Genomic DNA, 21389 nt, shown 5'->3' on the forward strand with positions numbered 1-21389 from the left:
CTAAGACAAAAAGCAATGCTAAGGAGACGCACACCTTGTCGAAGTTATAGACATGATACTCTGCAATGTTGTGATTCAAAAAGTAGCGCTCAGCTATAAATGTGTTCAAAGCAAGGAGGAAGTTGCCAAGAACTGCATAAGCAGGCATAACAGATTTTAAGCTGTGAAAAAAGCAATTAAAACAATATTTGATATTACAGGCTAGTACCAGAACACGGGTGTATGAAATGTTATAGACCATTTTACCACTGGCTCATAGTCTATAGGATTTTGAACATATCACCTCATCTGGCAAAAGTAGCAGGAATGCAATGGCAAACTTTAAAGACTTTAACCTACAGTTCTAATAGAGTTTCACTGATAAAAACAGACAAAAAAACTAGACTGTGCTTGATGAAACTTCCCTTGACAAGACTGATACAGATACATTCTTTTCAACTAGATAATTTTGAATATTTTGAGAAGAATTCTGCCACTTCCTTTCAATCAAGGAACTTGGATGAGAATTAACTAACTATTTGGAATTGCTATTCAAATTGCCTTTATGGTGGTTTTGCATATAATTTCTCAGCCATATTATTAGAAGTTGCAGTTCATTAAAATTTATATCACGGTATCAGTGGTATTCACAAAATGTTAAAGATTATAAAGAAAATCAACTCCAAGACACATTCCTACTGCACATATATATTTGTTTTATACAACTGTAAACCAAGAATGTTGTAACCGTTTATTTTAGAATTGCTGTAAACAGTGCAGTCTGGATATTTCTAATGTTACAGTCCACATACATCTGCAAGTATTGTCAGAAGTTAGGCTTATGTCAAGCTTGTGTTGGAAATACTGAGGGGGGGTGAATCAGTATTTCTTATTAATTGTTCTTGTTATTACCAAAAACACACATACATATGGAACACAGAAATAGATAGCTGGAATTAGGGCTTTTATTAACACAAACAGTGCAATGAAATAAATACAATATATATATAACTGGTTGCAATTAGTTGCCAAGCTCCAACTTGGACTTCAGTGAGGCTCCAACCTCCAGAGCACCAACTCTGTCTTGCAATAGTTCTGCACTTAGGAGCACCTACTCCCGAGGATTTCAACCCTGTTCAGTTTAGAGGCTCCAACCTCCAGAGCACCAACTCTGTCTTGCAATAGTTCTGCGCTTAGGAGCACCTACTCCCAAGGATTTCAACCCTATTTAGTTTTGAGGCTCCAACCTCTTGGGCTCCAACCGTTCCTAATACAAACTATTTTGTTGCAGTTCTCTACTCCCAAGCCTGCTGAGCTTCTACTTTCTTCCTGTTCTCTTGCTTCTTTGGCCCCTCCTGCCTCTTGCCCTGTTCTTCGGCTTCCTCTCTCTCTAGTTATTCATCACAATACATCTCACCTTGTTTTTCTGTTTTTATGTATTTCAGATGCCTCTAACTCTTCGTTTCCGCTTTCCACCGCCTCTTTGGCTTCCTCCTCGGTCGTTGTCGTTTCCTCTGACTCGCTTGATCTTTCGGCTTCCCTCCTTGGTCACTGTGGCTTCCTCTGCGCAAGCTTTCCATTCAACTTCCTGGCTTTTCGCTCGCTGTGTGTTAAAAACTGTAACACAGCCCCATCTTTTCAATGATAACAGGCATCCACAGAGACTATTTCGTTTAACGGACATGCCACGTCCTATCGCAATCGCAATCGGCTTGATTCTAGCCTTCTGAGCTATCGAGAGCATTCCATAACGTATTTCTATCTCCAAACCCCGCGCAAGCCAAATATGAAAATATACAGGAAATATGAGCAAAAACAGGAGAAAACGCTAAAAAACGGACTTCAGGAATTATTGCTCCCGCATTTACACTGTATCGGGTCCGCAACATGAATCGCAATCAACAATCAAGGCTTCCGAGGCTTTTCCTTTGTATTTCGGTCTTTGCACCGAAACCCGCCAATACATTGAAAAATCCCTTATGCGTGGAACTCAAACCTTATACAGTTGGGTATATAAAACCCATCGGGTTCGGCTGTGTAGTCGCAATCGGCAATTCGCAACTTCCGGAGGTCCTTTATACGTCGGGCCCATGACATCGCCGATGGCCGACGGCCGATCCACCTGCGGATGCGATATTACATTGAACCATGTTGCAATCAGACCATCGGGTCCGAGACATACATCGCAGTCGGGGGTTTTGGGGTGATGGCATGGTAAAACCCGCCGATTTCACTGTCGCCGATATATATATATATATATATATATATATATATATATATATATATATATAAACTTCTCCTCTCTGATAGTGTATTCCACTATACCTTGGTCTTCCGCCTCCGATAGTGCATTTGCCTATATATATATATATATATATGTTTTTGCCTCTGTTTGCGCCTCCGATAGTGTATTCTGTGCATACTTGTATGAATTCTGCCTTTTCCACTCCGATAGTGTATTTGCCTATGTATAAGCGTTTTATGTTGCCGATAGTGTTAAGTGCATATATAGATGGGTTTTGGCCTCCGATAGCTCCCGATAGTGTAATTGCACGCATATGTGTGATTTCTACTCCCAATAGTGTATTCTGTGACATATATGGCTCCCGATGGCTCTATTTTGGCATATATTACAAGCAACGCTCCTGTAGGTTCTTCTTGGGCATGTATTACAAGCAGCGCTCCTTCGATATGGCTCCTCTTGCTCTGATATTACTCCTTGCTCTGATATGCCTGTTTTGGCATATATATGTGATGTATATATATGGCTCCTCCTACAGCTCCTCTTGGTTCTTCTTATATGGCCATATTGACATCAATGACAATCTATGTCAACAATCTCCCCCTTTGTTATTGATGGCAATATTCTTCTGCTCTCCCCCTTTGACATCAATGGCAAAGGAATGCATACAGACTCCCCCTGTCGAACTACTCCCCCTATCCTGCAGCATCTTTATGAATGATCTTGAGTGATGCTAAAGAGATAACCCCCATCTTTTGACGAAGATGTTCAAATGCTTCTCGAGGAAGAGGTTTTGTGAAGATATCAGCTATCTACTCCTTAGTATTGATATATTCCAAAATGATGTTTTGTTCAGTTATTTGTTCACGAAGGAAATGATACTTGATTGGTATGTGTTTGGTCCTTGAGTGCATCACTGGATTCTTGCTGAGATTGATAGCACTTGTGTTGTCACAATAGATGGTAATCAGTTGGTCTGTACCTATGTTGACATCTTTTAGAGCTTCCTTCATCCATAGTATTTGAGTACAACAGTCTGCTGCAGCTATATACTCGGCTTCGGCTGTGGATAATGATATGGATGACTATTTTTTGCTGAGCCAGGATACTAAACAGTCTCCTAGGAAGAACACATTTCCACTAGTACTTTTCTGATCATCTACACTTCCAGCCCAATCAGCATCGGTGTATGCAGTTACAGTCAGTGTTGAGCTCTTAGGTTACCAAAGACCGAAATCAGGGGTTCCTTTCAGATATCTGAGAATTCTTTTTACAGCTAATAAGTGGGATTGTTTGGGAGCAGATTAAAATCTTCCCACCATTCCTAGTGCCTGCATTATGTCGGGTCTTGTAGCTGTTAAGTATAGAAGGGCTCCAATTATTGACCTGTAATGAGTTGCATCTACTGGAGGGGAGTCATCATCTTTGCTCAATTTGCAGTTTGTGGTCATAGGTGTGCTCATGGGTGCACAGTCCTCCATTCCATATCTTTTGAGCATGTCTTTTAGATATTTGGCTTGAGATATACACAATCCTGCTCTGGTTTGAGATACTTGAAGTCCAAGGAAGTGAGATAGCTCTCCTATCATTGACACCTCAAACTCTTTTGACATGTTTTGAGAAAATTCATGGCTCATTTCATCATTATTGCTCACAAAAATCAGATCATCGACATAAACAAGAGTAACTAGTAACTTACCTTCATCTATCTTTATGTATAGATTACTTCCAGCCACTCCCTTTTTGAAGCCTTATTGTTGTAGATAGTGATCCAATCTTGCATACCAAGCTCTAGGAGCTTGTTTCAACCCATATAAAGCCTTTTTCAACTTACAGACTAAGTCCTTTCCTTTTGTTAGATCAAACCCTTCTAGCTGCTCCATGTAGACTTCTTCCTTGAGTTCCCCACTTAGAAATGTTGATTTTACGTCCATTTGATAGATTTTGAATCCTTTTGAGCAAGCAAATGCCAAGAACATCCTAATAGCTTCCATACGAGCTACTGGTGCAAATGTATCTTCAAAGTCAATTCCTTCAATTTGTGAATAGCCTTTGCAGACAAGCCTTGCCTTGTTTTTGATAACCTGTCCTTCTTCATTCATTTTATTTTTGAACACCTATTTGGTTCCTATTATGTTTTTGTCCTTTGGACAAGGTACCAACTCACATGTCTCGTTCTTCTCAATTTGGGACATCTCTTCTTCCATGGCTTTTACCCAATGAGGATCCTTACTTGCTTCTGCAAATGTTTCTGGTTCTATCATGGATAGAAGAGCAATAACATTTCTCTTTGGTGTAATTGTCATCCTTCTTCGGGTTTGCATCCCTTCATCTCTATTGCCAATAATCTGCTCTTCTGGATGATATTTCTGGATAAACTTCATCTTTGAAGGGGTATGAGGTGGTTCTTTTTCCTCTTCTTCTTCTTCCTGATCTATTTCTTCTTCTTTAGGTTCTTCTTCTTCAATGAGAAGATCATCTTCATGTTCTTCAATTTCTTTTTCTGGAAGGTCTTCATCAATCTTTACATCAATGCTTTCCACTATTTTCTTTAGTCGAAAATTGTAGCACTTGTAGGCTTTGCTCCGTGTAGAGTATCCAAGGAATATCCCTTCATCAACCCAAGAGTCAAACTTCCTGGTGAGCCATCATTGATTTTTATGAAGCACTTGCTTCCAAAGATCTTGAAGTACTTTACTGAAGCAGGTCTTCCTTTCCATAATTCATAAGGAGTTTTTTCACAATTTGGTCTTAATTGGGTTCGATTTAAGGCATAGATAGTTGTCCCGACTGCTTCTCTCCAGAATTTTGGCTGCAAGTCTGTTGCTAATAACATTGTTCTGGCCATTTCTTGAACTGTCCAATTTCTTCTTTCAACTACCCCATTTTGCTGGGGTGTTCTGGCAGTAGAGAATTCTCTTTTAATTCCATGTTTGTTACAGACCTCATTAACTTCTTTTGATGTGAATTCTCCCCCTCTATCTGTTCTGAGGCATTTAATTTTTGAGTCCTTTTCATTTTCTACAAGTGCTTTTAGATTCTTAAAACACTCAAATGTTTCATATTTATATTTTACAAAATATATCCACATCATTCTAGTATAGTCATCAACAAATAAAACAAAGTACCTTTCTCCTTGGAGTGCCTGATTTCTAGTTGGTCCACACAAATCAGCATGGATGATCTCCAAGGGCTTTGATGTAGAGAGCTCCTTGGTCTTGTGGCTGGTTCTGGTTTGTTTTCCATGTTGACATGGACCACATACTCCTTGATTTGGTTTGAATAGCCTTGGGATGCCTCGTACATCTTTAATCTTGCTGATATTGATCAGATTTCGAAGCTTCCTTGATTTGGTTTGAATAGCCTTGGGATGTCTTGTACAGCTTTAATCTTGTTGATATTGATCAGATTTTCGAAGCTTGTATGTCCAAGTCACTTGTGCCACAGCCAACTTTCATCTGTCTGACTCAGGTAGCATTTATTTTCTTGAATCTTGTTCAGAATGTAAATGTTGTCTGGTGTTCTAACCCCTTTTGCCACAAGTTCCCCTGAGGAAGAGTTCCTTATTTCACAGTCTTTGGTGCTAAAGACAACCTTATGTCCTTGATCACAGATTTGGCTGACACTCAGGAAATTGTGTTTGAGCCTGTCTACTAGTAGAGCATCCTGAGCTTTTCCTTTTCCATTTATGAGGGTAACAGTTCCTTTTCCTGCAATTCTGCCAGATCCACTTCCAAAGGACACATTTCCTTCCTTTTTGCTCAATGAGACAAACTTCCTTTTGTCCCCTGTCATGTGTCTGGAGCACCCACTATCCACAAACCAATGTTTTTCATTATTTTGCAATGTTGCACCAATCGTTATCGGGATTAATTCGGCGTGGGAAAAAAATCGGAAAAAATCGTAAAAATCGGAAAAAAATCGATAAAAATCAGGAAAAAATAGTAACATACAAAAATATTCATTTTTTTTCAACTTTTTTAATATCTAAACCATCTACAACATAAAATAAATACATTGACACATAAATATGATAAAAGAACTAATATATAAGATGTTTAATATCATTTCTAGTGCTACATCATACATAACAGTGAATCATGTCCTGACTAGTAAGTCCTGACCCCTGAGTCCCAACTCAGCTTCAAAATATCAACAAAAAATATAATAATGTATCTCACGAGTCATAATGTCATATACAATGAAATGAACCAAATAACTAAAGTCTAATACTATTGATTTCCTCTGCCCCTCTTGCGAGAAAATGCCATAGCTTTCCCTTTCCCTCTAGATGTAGATGTTGGTGGAGTTGGCAGTGGACTCTGTTGTGCTCTAGAAGCTAAAGAACTAGGAGCTATAGAAGGTAGACCACGTCCTCTACTGGTGGCAAGGGTAGCCCAGGCAAGTGGTGTCACCTCCTCCTCCTGTTGCTCTGCCTCCTCCTCCTCCTCCTCTTCCTCCCCCTCCACTACCTCCTGCGCTAACCAATCATCAACAGACTCCATGAGAGGCCTCTCGGCCTCAACTCTCCATGCAGCAGTGGTGTCAATCCCATCCAATGAGATGGCCTCCATATCAGGTGTCCTCTCAAGTTGCCTCACCCACAATTGAAGATTGTAGTAGACGTAGACCATGTCATTAAGTCACTGGGACTCCAACCTGTACAAAGATCATGAAATAATAATTATAAAAAAATTATTGTTTAATGAATTCAAAAAATTATTTGGAAATTTGCAATATTTTAAATTTTTAAGTGTTAACCTATTGCGCTTCTTGTTGTGTATTTTTTCAAATACACTCCAGTTGCACTCACATCCTGAGGAGCTACACGTTTGGCTAAGGATTCGAATGGCAAGATTTTGCAGAAGGGGTACCCTGGCACCATACATTCTCCACCATGCATCTACAAGAAAATTACAAATAAAATTTTAAATAAACATAAGAAAAAAATGGAATTTGAAGAGACAATGAAATTTGAAACAAACTAAAAAATACCTGGCATTTTAATCGTCCTATCAGTCATAGCCATGTCAAAGTCAAATGTGCCACCTGCCATCCTATATGTCTCAATTTCTTTAGAGATTTTTGTACGTTCTGCTAGAGATCGCACCATCCTCTGAACACAGGTTAAGAATCCATCCATGATCTCAGCATCAAATACGAACCCACATGCGTAAGAAAATGCGGGTTCAGGTAGATCCCTGTAGCATGAATGGGATGATGGAGTGTGTTGTTCCATCGTTCATCAATCATTTCCCATAGGAGGAGTTGTCTCTGAAACCCCTCATCTCCCTTATCATCATAGTAGCCCAGAATGGATTCTTTCGCCCTGTCCATGGCCTCATACAAATAGCCCATTGCGGGCTTCTCACCATCAACTAATCGAAGAACCTTTACCAAAGGTTCAGTAACAGTGCACACCTCTTGCACTCCCGCCTAGAAGTCTTCCTGGTATGAAACTAGTCTGCATATGGCCTCTCCCTCTGGTTTGCAGTTCATTGTCAAAGCACGCCACTCCTCTAAAAGAAACATTATTTTCGCATCCCACATAGAATTCAAGAGGGATTGAAGAGATATGAAACTGGTGGCAAACCGTGTAATGGCGGGGCGCACCAACTCTTTGTTGTTGGTGAATTTTCTCATCAAGCTAAGCACAAATGTATGATTATATATTAATTTTGTAATGCTTTTTTATGACTCAACAATATCTTTGACAAAGGAAATTTTCCCTATGTCCTCCAACATCAAATCAATACAATGTGCAACACAAGGTGTCCAAAATAAAGTAGGATGCCTCTCCATAAACATCCTGGCAGCAGCAACATAATTTGCAGCATTGTCCGATATGACTTGGACAACATGTTTAGCACCCACCTCCAAAATAAACACATCCAGCAAATCACATAAAGTTTTTGCATCTTTGATATGTGCAGATGCATCAACAGATTTGATAAACATAGTCCCCTTGGGACAACTAACCAAGAAGTTTATGAAGGTTCTTCCCTTTTGGTCAATCCAACCATCTGACATCAAAGTGCATCCTGTTTGTGCCCATGATTCCCTAAACTCCTCCAATCTTTTGGTGCAGTCAATCTTTTCATTTTGAATAATCCATCCTCTAATGTCATGATAAGAAGGGATTTTGTACCCTGGGCCAACAGTTGCAATAGCATCAATAGCAGGCTGGAAAAATGGATTATTCCTTACAATGTTGAAAGGAATATCACTCCAAAGGAGAAATTTGGCCAACAACTTGTCAGCTTGTTCTTTCTCAGTTTTTTTAAGCATTGAAGTGATAGATGGTTGTGAACCAGGTGTGGTTCGAGGAACAAAAAATGATGAGGCAGCTACCGGGTTGGTTGATGTTGCAGTAGAACCAGTGCCACTTCCTTGTTCAGCTGACTTTGTTAGTTGCTTCTTCATTTCTGCTTTGGCCTCTCTATTGTGGTCTAAATTTTCCAATGATCTCATGGCTTTTCGGATGATTTCAGGATTTGTATTTGTGCAAGGCCCTACATCAAATCCAGGGATTTGTGCAAGGTGATACTTCAATCTGTACAACCCCCCGGACATATGGTGCCCACACAACTTGCAAGACAAGTTCATTCTATCAATCCCTCCATCAGGTTCACCAAATTCCCACAGAGGGTCCAATTTCCTTGGCATGTTTGACTTTGAACTTTGAACTTTGAACTTGAAGTTGAAAACTTGAATGGTGATTCGGTGAACCTATGGCAAAATAAGGATTACAATTTACAAGTTACAAACTTACAATTTACATTGTACAAAAACTAAAAAAAAATTACATACAATTTAAGAAATTTTAAGTTTTAACAAACAAAATGAAAAATCAAATGACATTGGACAAATGTCAAAAACCCCATCAAGATTCAAATCAATTCAAAAATATTTGATAACCCATTGAATTCTTTTGATAAACAATGGGTTATCCAGATTCCAAACCCAACCAAAAACATGGAAAAAAACCAAAACAAAGTTACAAAACACAAAACGTTGGTGCCCATACCGGTTTTATGGAGAAAATTCGTCTCCTCCTTAGCTCACACTTCGTTTTTCTCCTCCAGTTAGTGGATTCAGCTCCCAAATGACCAAGAGCTCACTCCAAGACTCCAAACCCCCGTCGCGTGCCTGTCTGTTGTCCAAATGAGAAAGTAAAATAAAAAATAACAAAAAAAACGTGTTTTTTAGTTATAAATCGCATTGTCCGCAAGGGGCACAATTTTTACCATAAAAATCGGAGAAAAAAATCGTTTTAATCAGCCGATTAAATCGCGATTTTACGAATTTATCGCGATCAGTGCAACACTGTTATTTTGAGCATATAGAGCCAGGCCACATTTATCCATGTTGGGTCTCTCACTCCTTGCTTTTCTCCTTTTGAGTGGGCAATTCTGTTCATAGTGTCCATTATTGTAGCATAATGAGCAAATCAGATCAAATTTGGTCAAGGGATCAAACAAATTGCAGGTTCTAATTTGTCCCTGCCATTTGGGGACATATGGTTTGATTATTTGATCCTTGAGCTTTGGTGTTTCACTCTTGCGAGCCATACAATGTCAGGCTTGATGACCAAAGTTTTTACAATGAAAACAATGTCCAAGAAAGATAGTCTTGTATCTGTTGTAGTAGCCACGGTTTGAGTCAATTTCCTTCCTTGGAATTACTCCCGCTTCATTCTTTGGATTTGAGATGGGCCTTTGATGGAATACTGGTTTGTATTTGTTGTAGTATCCATGATTTGAGTCCACATTCTTCTTAGGTGTTATTCTCTCTTCATTCTTTGGATCTGGGATGCGCCTTTGATGACATACTTTTTCTTCTTTTGGGTTGCTAGAAAGTGCATCGGCATAGCTTTTCACGCTATTCTTAGTGCTTGATGATTCTCCTTTAAAGCCTATTCCAGACTTGTCATGTTAAGGTTTTTGACTTTTTAGGATAGTCTCAAGTATTTGAGAGCTTTTCCAACCCTTTTTGACTTGCTCCAATTCTTTCCTCGGAGATACTATTTCGACTTCACGTTCTTCACACGTCTCTTCTTTTTCTTTTAGCTTTGTTTCCAAGAGATCTTCTCTTCTTCTTGTTTCCTCATTTTCTACCTTGAGAGAAATGATTTTATTCCGTAATTTCTCATTTTCTTCAATGGCACTTATTAACAGTTCATCCACATTTCCTTCTTAGCACTAATTCATCATCATTTGTGAATGCCATGAATAATGTTTCTTGGCTTTCATCACGGTCACTTTCCTCATCTGATTTCCTTTTGATGACTATAAATTCATCCTCATCCGACTCATCTTGCTTAGAGAAGAAGTTCTTCCTATTGGTCCCTTTCTTATTGTATACCCTTCTTTTAGAATTTCTTTCATCATCACTATCATGTTTATGAGGACATTTTGCAGCATAATGACCTATTTTTCCACATTTGAAATAGATAAGAGGGTACTTAACTTTTAGCTTAGATCCTCTCTTCAACTTTCGTACAAATTGAGCCAATTCAGATTCCACATCGGAGTCATCACTACAGTGATTCCTTTCTTTCCCCTTCTTTGATTTTGAAGCCTTGAATGCTGCATCTTTGGAGCTTTGGCCACCTTTCCTCGTCTCATAGGCAGTGAGGATTCCATGGAGTTCATCCATCTTGAGAGTATCTAGATCCTTTGCTTCTTCTATGGCGCTTATTTTGGAGTCAAATCTGTCTGGAAGAGATCTTAATACCTTTTGAACAATGGTACTTTCTTCAATCTTTTCGTCCAATCCTTTGAGGAAGTTGATCACTTCAGCTACTCAGAGGAAGTATGATGAAATATCTTCTTCATCTTCCATCTTCAGACTTTCAAATTGCCTTCTATGAGTCTGAAGCTTTGCCTTCTTGACTTTTGAGTCTCCATCGTATAAGCCAACTAGATTATCCCACATTTCTTTGACAGAGTTACAATTCATGACTTTTGTGAACTCGGAATCAGTGATTCCACTAGTGATGGAGTTTAAGGCCTTTGCATTTGCAATGTAAGCTTTCCTCTCGTCTTGATCTGTTGGAAGAGTGGGAGGAATTTGGTACTCATTTTGAACGAAATGCCAGACTTTGGGTCCACGGGACATTAAGTAGCAGGTCATTCTTTTTTTCCAGAACCCAAAATTAATGCCATCGAACAAAGGAGGTCTTCCTGATGCTTCGTGATTCCTCATCATGGCTATGAATCCTTCTTCAAGTTGTTAGGCTAATATGAAGAAGCTCGCTCTGATACCAATTGTTGGAAATACTAAGAGGGGGGGTGAATCAGTATTTCTTATTAATTGTTCTTGTTATTACCAAAAACACACATACATATGGAACACAGAAATAGATAGTTGGAATTAGGGCTTTTATTAACACAAACAGTGCAATGAAATAAATACAATATACATATAACTGGTTGCAATTAGTTGCCAAGCTCCAACTTGGACTTCAGTGACGCTCCAACCTCCAGAACACCAACTCTGTCTTGCAATAGTTCTGCACTTAGGAGCACCTACTCCCAAGGATTTCAATCCTGTTCAGTTTTGAGGCTCCAACCTCTTGGGCTCCAACCCAAACCTGATACAAACTGTTTTGCTGCAGTTCTCTGCTCCCAAGCCTGCTGAGCTTCTACTTTCTTCCTGTTTTGTTGCTTCTCTGGCCTCTCCTGCCTCTTGCCCTATTCTTCAGCTTCCTCTCTCTATGATTATTCATCACAATACATCTCACCTTGTTTTTCTGTTTTTATGTATTTCAGATGCCTCTGAATCTTCGTTTCCGCTTTCCACCGCCTCTTTGGCTTGCTCCTCGGTCGTTGTTGTTTCCGCTGACTCGCTTGATCTTTCGGCTTCCCTCCTTGGTCGCTATGGCTTCCTCTGCGCTAGCTTTCCATTCAGCTTCCTAGCTTTTCGGTCGCTGTGTGTTAAAAACTGTAACACAGCCTCGTTTTTTCAATGATAACAAGCATCCACCGAGACTATTTCGTTTAACAGACATGCCACGTCCTATCACAATCGCAATCAGCTTGATTCTAGCCTTCTGAGCCATCGGGAGCATTCCTTGACGTATTTCTGTCTCCAAACCCCGCGCAAGCCAAAATATGCAAATATACAAGAAATATGAGCAAAAACAGGCGAAAACGCTAAAAAACGGACTTCAGGAATTATTGCACCCGCATCTATATTGTATCGGGTCCACAGCATGAATCGCAATCGGTGATCAAGGCTTCCGGGGCTTTTCCTTTGTATTTCAGTCTTTGCACCGAAACCCGCCAGTACATTGAAAAATCCCTTATGCGTGGAACTCAAACCTTATACAGTTGGGTATATAACACCCATCAAGTCCCGTTGTGTCGTCGCAATCGACGATTCGCAGCTTCCAGAGGTCCTTTATACGTCGGACCCATGACATCACCAATGGCTGACGGCCAATCCACCTGCGGATGCGATATTGCATAGAACCATGTTGCAATCAGACCATCGGGTCCGTGACATACATCACGGTGGGGGGTTTTGGGGAGATGGCATGGTAGAACCCGTCGATTTCACTGTCGCCAATAGATATATAGATATATATAGATATATATATATATATATGCATGCCGATATATATAAACTTCTCCGCTCCGATAGTGTATTCCACTATACCTTGGTCTTCCGCCTCCGATAGTGCATTTGCCTATATATATATATATATATATATATATATATATATGTTTTGGCCTCCGTTTGCGCCTCCCATAGTGTATTTTGTGCATACTTGTATGAATTCTGCCTTTTCCACTCCGATAGTGTATTTGCCTATGTATATGCGTTTTATGCTGCCGTTAGTGTTAAGTGCATATATAGATGGGTTTTGGCCTCCGATAGCTCCCGATAGTGTAATTGCATGCATATGTGTGATTTATGCTCTCAATAGTGTATTCTGTGGCATATATGGCTCCCGATGGCTCTGTTTTGGCATATAGTGTATTTTGTGGCATATATGGCTCCCGATGGCTCTGTTTTGGCATATATTACAAGCAGTGCTCCTGTAGGTTCTTCTTGGGCATGTATTACAAGCAGTGCTCCTCCGATATGGCTCCTCTTGCTCTAATATGCCTCCTTGCTCTGATATGCCTGTTTGGGCATATATATATGATATATATATGGCTCCTCCTGCAGGCTGCAGCTCTTCTTGGTTCTTCTTATATGGCCATATTGACATCAATGACAATCTATGTCAACAGCTTGCAGGAGACGTAGTAATGGACTCTGGCATCCATGTACCAAACAGTTTTATCTCCAGAATGCATTTACCAATGGTCTATTTGATATGGAATTGAAGAAATGTCCGAAAACGTTTAGTAATTATCAGATTTCCATGATTTCTGTGACCAACATGCTTTTCTCTTTGAGATGTGTGCATCTGCACTTTTGCAGGACTCAAACCCAGCAGTACTCTCGACACAATCACACACAATCAGAGAGTGTGCCCAAGTTGATTTAGTCAATTTTGATCACTTGTGGTGCACCTATAAGCAGAAATATTTCAGGAACCTTCTATAATATGGAACTATTCTTTATGTAAAAACCATATGAGGGGCTGTCATCCTATAAAAGGGCCTCCTTGACACTTCACTATAGATCTTCAACCTTGGATTGGAGTGAACTTATGATAGTGTGAAATTCTTCTTGTCAAACAAAAAGGTTGCCCAATTCGCACACCTTTGCCTCTGCTTCTCCAATTTTCTTGCCAAAGGTTGAGGAGAGGAAAATCTTGAAGACTTGTTGAGGACCACTGGACTAGAGAAAGCCTCACGAGGAACAAACTCAACAAGAAGGGGTTAGGAGCCATCTCTTCATATTTACTCGTCTTGGTTTGATATATTTTTCCATGCATGTATCTTCATTGAATTGTCAAGTAGATTAGAAGGTTTCTATCTTGCTCACTTGAACTAGCTCTAGTGCTTTGTATGGTAAAATAGAAAAAGGCTTTCCTCATTTTTGGTGCAGATTGCTTGGGTAGTTGTTCTCTTCCTACCACTCCTCCAGCTCAACAATAACTTGGAACACTCTCCAACAACAACTCTTTACATATTTCTTCTTTCTCTTTCTCCAAACCCTAGATTAGATCTTGATTTGTTCGATATAGTAAAGCTCCTTGATTTCTTATTGTCCATTACTCGTTGATCTGCTATAGTGGAGAATGAGTAGTACGAAAGTTTCCATCAACAGGGAGTTCACAGTTCCAAAAAGTATGTTTGCAAAGGCAAGACAAGTTTGTGGGTTACACAACAGGAAGTCCTGCAGGTTCTGCAGGTGAGAAGATTGTAGACTTCACAAAAAGAGCTTATGGCTTCGTGGGTTCTGCAAATGGAAAATTTGCAAATAGAAAAAATGGAAGATTGTAGGTACTACAAAGGAACCTTGAGTATTCAGGCTGATTAATAAACCTAAAAACACAAGCTTGTGGCTGTGAGACCGTTGCTGCACATGCAGACGAGACATGACAGCTTACATATGCAGCTGTTAAAGGTCGCAGTTGTGGGTGTTCAGGTAAATGAATAGACACATAACACAAAAAGTCATGGCAGTGTAAGAAGTTTCAGAGTCAGTTCTATTGTCAGTTGGCAGTCCAAGAACTATTCTGTGACTGTCATGTAAATGTACAAATATGTGTTCTGCATATTGTGAAGATGGGTCCAAGAACTATTCTGTGACTGTCATGTAATGTACAAATATGTGTTCTGCATATTGTGAAGATGGATGACACTTTGTACAGTTGAGCTTCAGGTTAATGAAAATTTGTGAACTGTGGAGGGTTAGCTTTCACAAAAATACTTCATTTTCTGTGTTGGTCTCATATGATTGCAGGGTGACCCTGTAGTTAACTGTTCAATGAAATGTGGATTTGGCTGACTTGGAATACTGAGATGATACTACAATGAATGATGTGGCAAGAACCATTCCTCATATTTATGTTGCATTGGAAGACCATCAAGCAAAACACCAATCAATTGTGGTTGAAGTGTAAGGTAAGATTGCAAAGCAATCCATTTCTATTTTAATCGATTCGAGATCTCATCACAATCATGTTACCCTGAAAGTTGTTAAAACTTGTGCTCTTAAGAAAGACAAGCATATTAAACCATGGCTAGTCCAACTAGCTATCAGGACCAAGAGAAAGGTTAGTGAAACAGTGGAAAGTTGTCCTTAGAATTGAAATGACTCTTAGGCAAACATGAATATTTTGTCGCCTGGTTCTTATGATGTCCTTATTCAAATGGACTGGTTGGAACTTGGAAGTACAACTAAACTAATCATCACTGCTACAACAAGAATTTTGATTACATGAGGATGGAAACTCAAGGACATTAAAAGGCATTCCAAGGGCAACCTCTATAAAGCAAATTTCAGCCTTTTGTCTAAAGAAATGTTTCAAAAACAAGATGACACTTGTTTTCAACCCACATAATCAACAAAGACGATGAGCTGGAACCAGGTTTTGAAACAGCCCACCTATCTAACCGGGTTTCAAACTAGAACCGGATTGAGCCGGATTCAATGAACTGGGTTTGAAAACAATACATAAAATAACAAATTTTCAATGAAAAAAATTAAGATTCCAAACAATTAGAGACATATATGCAAAGTTTGCTCATCTATATCCCATGTAAGGGTGAATATCTAAGTCACCTGACACGGGGATTCGGGACACGTAGGATTCGGGATTCGTGGTGTCGGATTCGGGACACGCTGACCCCCCGGAACAGGACACGTTAGGACACGTTATATATTATTTTATTAAAAAATATATATATATAATATATTTAAAAATATATATATATATTAAAAATTAAATATTATCATATTTCTTACACAAATTTTAATTTAGTAGACATATATATACATATATTTATATCAAATATAAATATATTATATGTTATATTTATATGATATAAAATATATAACATAAATCGACAATAAATTAAAAATGTGTAGTCCCCACTCTCAAATTTACCATATATATTGGACATTAACATATATTGAGCATATATATAATTAACCCAACGGTCCCCACACACCCATGTCAACGCTCATCCATGTCCCTACCTATCCACGTCAATACATCCACGATGATCCCACTCCTCAGTGGTCACCATGTCATTTGTGGTCCCAAATACCCACACGATCATTCGTCCATCAGACGTGCAACAACGAGTGCGGGTTTCACAGAAACGTCGAACATCTTGATCACGTTCAAGTGCTCACTGATCATGATTTGTTTGCAAGTCTGCCCTCAAGTCGGTTTTATCTAACTCGATGTGTCCCTTCATATTCAATCAAAATGACTATAAATATAAGCTCCAGATGATTCATTCCTCATCGAATTTTAACGCAAAAGATACATATGGTTCACAACTCGTGAACTGAGGAAATAAGATCAAATGGTTTCATAAGTTGATGGCAATTAAGACTTCTGGAAGTAACAGTAACACGCCCCTTTTAAGTTTTAACTTTTAACCTAGCAGCAGATCCGAAAACGAATCCGCAAACCAGGACTCGACAGGAAAATCGTGACACGCTTTCGAATTTAGAACACGCCCCTGGACACGACGTGCCACAAGAGGACACGACGAGTCCTGCCATCATGACACGTGTCAGGACAGAATCGTGTCCGATTCGCGATTCGTCCAGGGTTTTGGACGAATCCGGTTTCATAGGTGAATATATTAAAATGGCATTGAGTGCAATACAGATCAAGTTATCAACAACAAAATACATAATCAATGAGGCTCTAAATGGCCTCCAAAGTCCAAAGGCCACTAACCTACTACAAATCATTGATCAACATGATCACACATCAAACTCATCACTAATTCACCACTACAAGAAGTGGGATCATCAATGAGAGCTACATAAACATCATTTGGCTCAAAGTCTTCAGACTTGGATTCCTCAACCTTGTAATATGGTAGAAATTGAAAAAGCTTAACATGCCTAACCAATGATTTTGGTTTGAATGAAGGATTCATCTCCTCGACCTTATAATATGGTAGAAAAAAACTTAATATGCCTAACTAATTATTTTGGTTTGAGTGAAGGGTACATTTTTGTTAAGGCCATGGCAGAGGAGCTCAACAATCTATACCACCAATCAACAATCAAAACCACCAACACCAAGGTACATAAAGGGCTTCACGCTTTTGACTAAATACCAATCCTATACCCTCATACATGATAAAATTTAATGAAATTGTTGCAATCCTAAAATACTAAAAACTGTTATGTCTACCAAATTTTGAGTGGGATATGAAATTCTATTTTCTCCATATATAGTCTGATAAGCTTGGAAACACTCTCAAACATCCTGAAACTTCTAATTTTAATGTTAAAAATTTAGTAAAAGTTGACTGGTTACTGGTTCAAACTGGCTGGTTTTTAAAACTATGGGTAGTAATTCCTATTTTCTAAGTTTGAACTTTAGATAGGGCACAGATTCCAAGGTCGAAAGGTTTTTCCTTATCTTGCATGCAGATCTGTTTTTGCAACCTTAGGCAACTCATCTTAATCTATAAGAATGTGTGAGGGTATACATCTGTATATGGAGTTTTTATTTATTTTTTTAAGTAAAAAAAAAAACAGATTACTGTTTTCTTCCTGTAGCAGATTTTTTGTTTGCAGCATTGATGAAAAGTAGTGACAGCTGTTGACAGTGATCTTCATCTAATTGAGTTATCGTTATATTCTCTAACTGTGCGTGTTCATAGATTCTAGCAACAATTTACAGACGATTCTAATGTCCTTTGTAAGCTCAAAAAGGGTTATGTAACTGTCATGTAAATATACAACTACGTATTTTGTAAAGCTGATCTTTTGGAAATCAAAAAAATTGTGGAAGGTTCTCATCCCCGTAAATATTATGCTCTCCGTGTGCTGTCTCCTGTGGTTGTCGTTTTCATTTCTGTTGCATACACGTATGCAATGCATGATTTTTGACAGGCATGTAAAAGTCAGTACCTGTTATCCAGAGAGTAAACTTCAAAACTATAATGATATGTATAGCATGCTTCAAGAGAGTCAATATTTTTTCTAAAAATTCCTCTCCTCCATGCAAACTGTGCCGCTAAATCTGATTCTAATATGATATGCATTAAATGATGGCTATTGTCTAAATGGAATTCTATAGAATTAGCAACGAGAGGCAAGACTCTGTTAGCGATCTTATAATGTTGATTGATAAATAAATGCCAGAGGAAATTCTTCACCTGAATATATGGCTGTCGCTTAATTCACTGTAAATGAACTACATTTGTACACAGGGATTCCCAAAGATCTCGTTAGCGAGGTTTATTTTCGAGTTCATTATAAAAACCCTAAAGTTCAAATTCCCAAAAACCCATCATCATATTTGTGTTTCCGAATTCACTACAAGAGTGGGAAACATCAAGGTCAATTCCAGAAAAACTTCAATGTACTAAGTTTCTTGTTTTCCAGCCAAGGTACCAGAAACTAAAAACGAAATGGGACGAAAAGAATAAATGGGCCTAGAGGGTTTTGGGGCTAAAAAAACATCAACCAACACCCCTCTGTTATGGACATAGATTTTACTAGCAATGCACTAATGCAAACTCAAGATGGGAATAGGAATGGATTTCGGGGTTAAAAAATATGACCACCTTGCGCGGTGTCAAGATGAACAGTGTCAGGAAGGAAATGGTAATAGCTTTTCGGATAAAAACATGACACGACCTTTTCTCTTATGAATATAAATTTCATCAGCAGTGTACTAATGTAGAGCTAATATGGAAATGCATATGGATTTGATTAATAGTGTACTAATTTAGTGCCAAGATGGAAATGGGAATGGATTTAGGGCATAGAAAACATCAACCTAACCCCTTCTGTTATATAAATTTGATTAAAAATATAGACTGTATTGTCAAGATGGGAATGGGAATGACAACGGAAAGTGAATAGGTTTCCTGGTCAGAAATTAGCAGCACACTACTCTATTGTTAAGATGGGAAAGGGAATGACGATGGAATGAAAAACGGGTTTCCAGGTCAGGTTTCTCGTAATATAGCTTTTCTGTATTTAAATTAAAAAGCAATTAAGAAATCTTCAAAAAATAAAAACACTAGCAGAATCCATGCCTTCATCGATGTCAACAGCAACAACGAGCTTTTCAGATTGCAGGCGATTGCTTTGACGGCCCAGCGGAACTCCACGAATACCAAGCCTCTCCAGATCATCTCTGCCGCCCCCTTCCGATGCATTTGAAGTTTGCAGATAAGATGCTACTGGATTCAGCGATTGCCCAACCCTGCTATGCTGATCAATCATAGCTTTAACGAATGTATTGTTCCTGTAATTGTTATTTCTCTGGCCCAAACAAGACCAATGCCCTATTTGGCTATTGACATTTACATGGTGCGGTCTTTTGCACTGATTATGGAAGAGACTCATTGAGGAAAATCGGGCACCCAGAGGATGGCGATGTTGTAATTCCATTGGGTTTGAGATTGAAATGGGCTTCAGTGGATATTGCAGGATCCACAAGGCCGAAGCCAATCTCTTCGATATCATAACTTATAATTGAAATACCTCAACAATGGTGATGATAAACTAAAATATAGAAATCAGGGGGGCCCAATTTGGTCTCGACCCCCGAGCAGACGTCCCAATTCGACCCCGATGTTGATACGATTGATATATATGGCGCAACTCGGCATCACCACAAAAAAGGAAAATCAGGAAATTTCACCCAATTTTAGCTGTTTGGCATGCATAAAGCTGAACGGAGGAACAAATTTTGTCGGTGACAATAAATGTCGCCAAAGTCTGATTGCGTTAGAGGAAAAGGCAGGGCGATCTCTCGTCCTCAAGGACGGCCAATTGAAGAAGAAGACCCAAGGGCCAACAGTAAGTGACACAAAGGAGGAGGGAGCTGCATTTTTGCCATTCGGAATCAGGGTACAAGGAGCTGCAGGAGCTTTATAGAACCGGCAAGGCTTATGGGTTCTGGATAGCCACGTGGATAATTTTCTGATGTGGCCGATTCAGTTACGTATGATCTGGTTACGGAGATGAATATGCTTTTTGACGTATCTCTGTTCGATGCTTGATAACAAATATCCAAAATGGATGCCAAAATAGATGCTTGAGCTTGACAGTCAAAATGGATTTGGAAATTTGGGTGTTTGACATTTACAACGGATGATTAGATATTCAAAATGGATTTGGAAATTTGGATGTTTGAGCTTTAGAACGGATAATTCGTGTTTTGATAGGATATTCTTCAAAATTTATCAAAATGGATTTAGAAATCAAATTTATTAAATAAAGTGTTTTGATAAGATATTATTCAAAATTTATCAAAATGGATTTAGAAAACAAATTTATTAAATAAAGTTTTTATTATTAATGGAGCATGGGTTTGAAAATAAAAATTATCATATTTTTTTAAGTTAAAGTTTTAATTAATAATGAAGAATGGATATGTCTTAAAATTGTTAAAGTTTTATTAATAATGAAGAATGGATATGTTTTAAAATTGTTTTTATTAAACATGTTAACGGTCCAAGGCTTTCAGGTATTCAGTAGGGGTGAAAGTTTGCCCTTTTACAAACTACTAGCAAGTCATTCCAAGTGGTTTTCCTTAAATAACATTGATGAGTTAGCTCGCATTCGTGGATAGTAGCCAAAGATGGTTGTCCTCAACATTGGTTTGATAACTGAGTTATGATAGGTTTTCCTACTATTAAAAAAATAATTGAGGATGGATTTGAAAATCAATTTTGATTAAAGTTAATTAGGTTTATTTAAAAGTGGATATAAGAAATGATTGTTATCCTACATTTAAATTCAATTCTTATTCCCCGATGGGGGTGCCTTAATTGTTGGACAAGTGGTGGAGGAGGCGACAGCGAAGCTTGTCCAGCCTCCACTGATGCAGGGTTACCCCCGCTTATACCCACAGTATACATGTAAAATGCATAAACACACTTGTCCCAGGTATTTAACTCACCAAGGAGTCAAATCTTCAACCATCAATGGTAATAATTTATAGACTAACCAACATGGTCTAACCCTTAGGTAATATCCACTTATCGAACCTCAATTAACCCTCAAGCCTTCACATAAGACTTTATTAAAGCCTTTGATTAGG

At 38.7% G+C, this 21389-nt stretch overlaps 1 protein-coding gene across 2 annotated transcripts in view; it reads right to left on the bottom strand.

Moving 5' to 3' along the window:
• Positions 1 to 20299, bottom strand: part of LOC149175056 (uncharacterized) — a 200127-nt gene extending 179828 nt beyond the window's left edge. Inside the window, exons 1-2 of one of the 2 annotated variants that reach the window (XM_089419505.1) lie at positions 19375 to 20277; positions 35 to 132 (exon numbers count right to left, since the gene is read on the bottom strand). In XM_089419505.1, the coding sequence (XP_089275631.1) occupies positions 35 to 132; positions 19375 to 19807 (531 nt within the window). In that variant the 5' untranslated portion in view covers positions 19808 to 20277. Of the gene's footprint in view, positions 1 to 34; positions 133 to 19374 lie in introns of both variants that reach the window. The other variant, XM_089419506.1, reaches the window with a different exon arrangement.
• Positions 20300 to 21389: the final 1090 nt, after the last annotated feature.

Source organism: Pinus tabuliformis, chromosome 4_1, assembly GCF_031772625.1.
Source record: "Pinus tabuliformis cultivar Carrire ecotype Pingquan chromosome 4_1, CPIR1, whole genome shotgun sequence".
Taxonomy (NCBI): Eukaryota; Viridiplantae; Streptophyta; class Pinopsida; order Pinales; family Pinaceae; genus Pinus; species Pinus tabuliformis.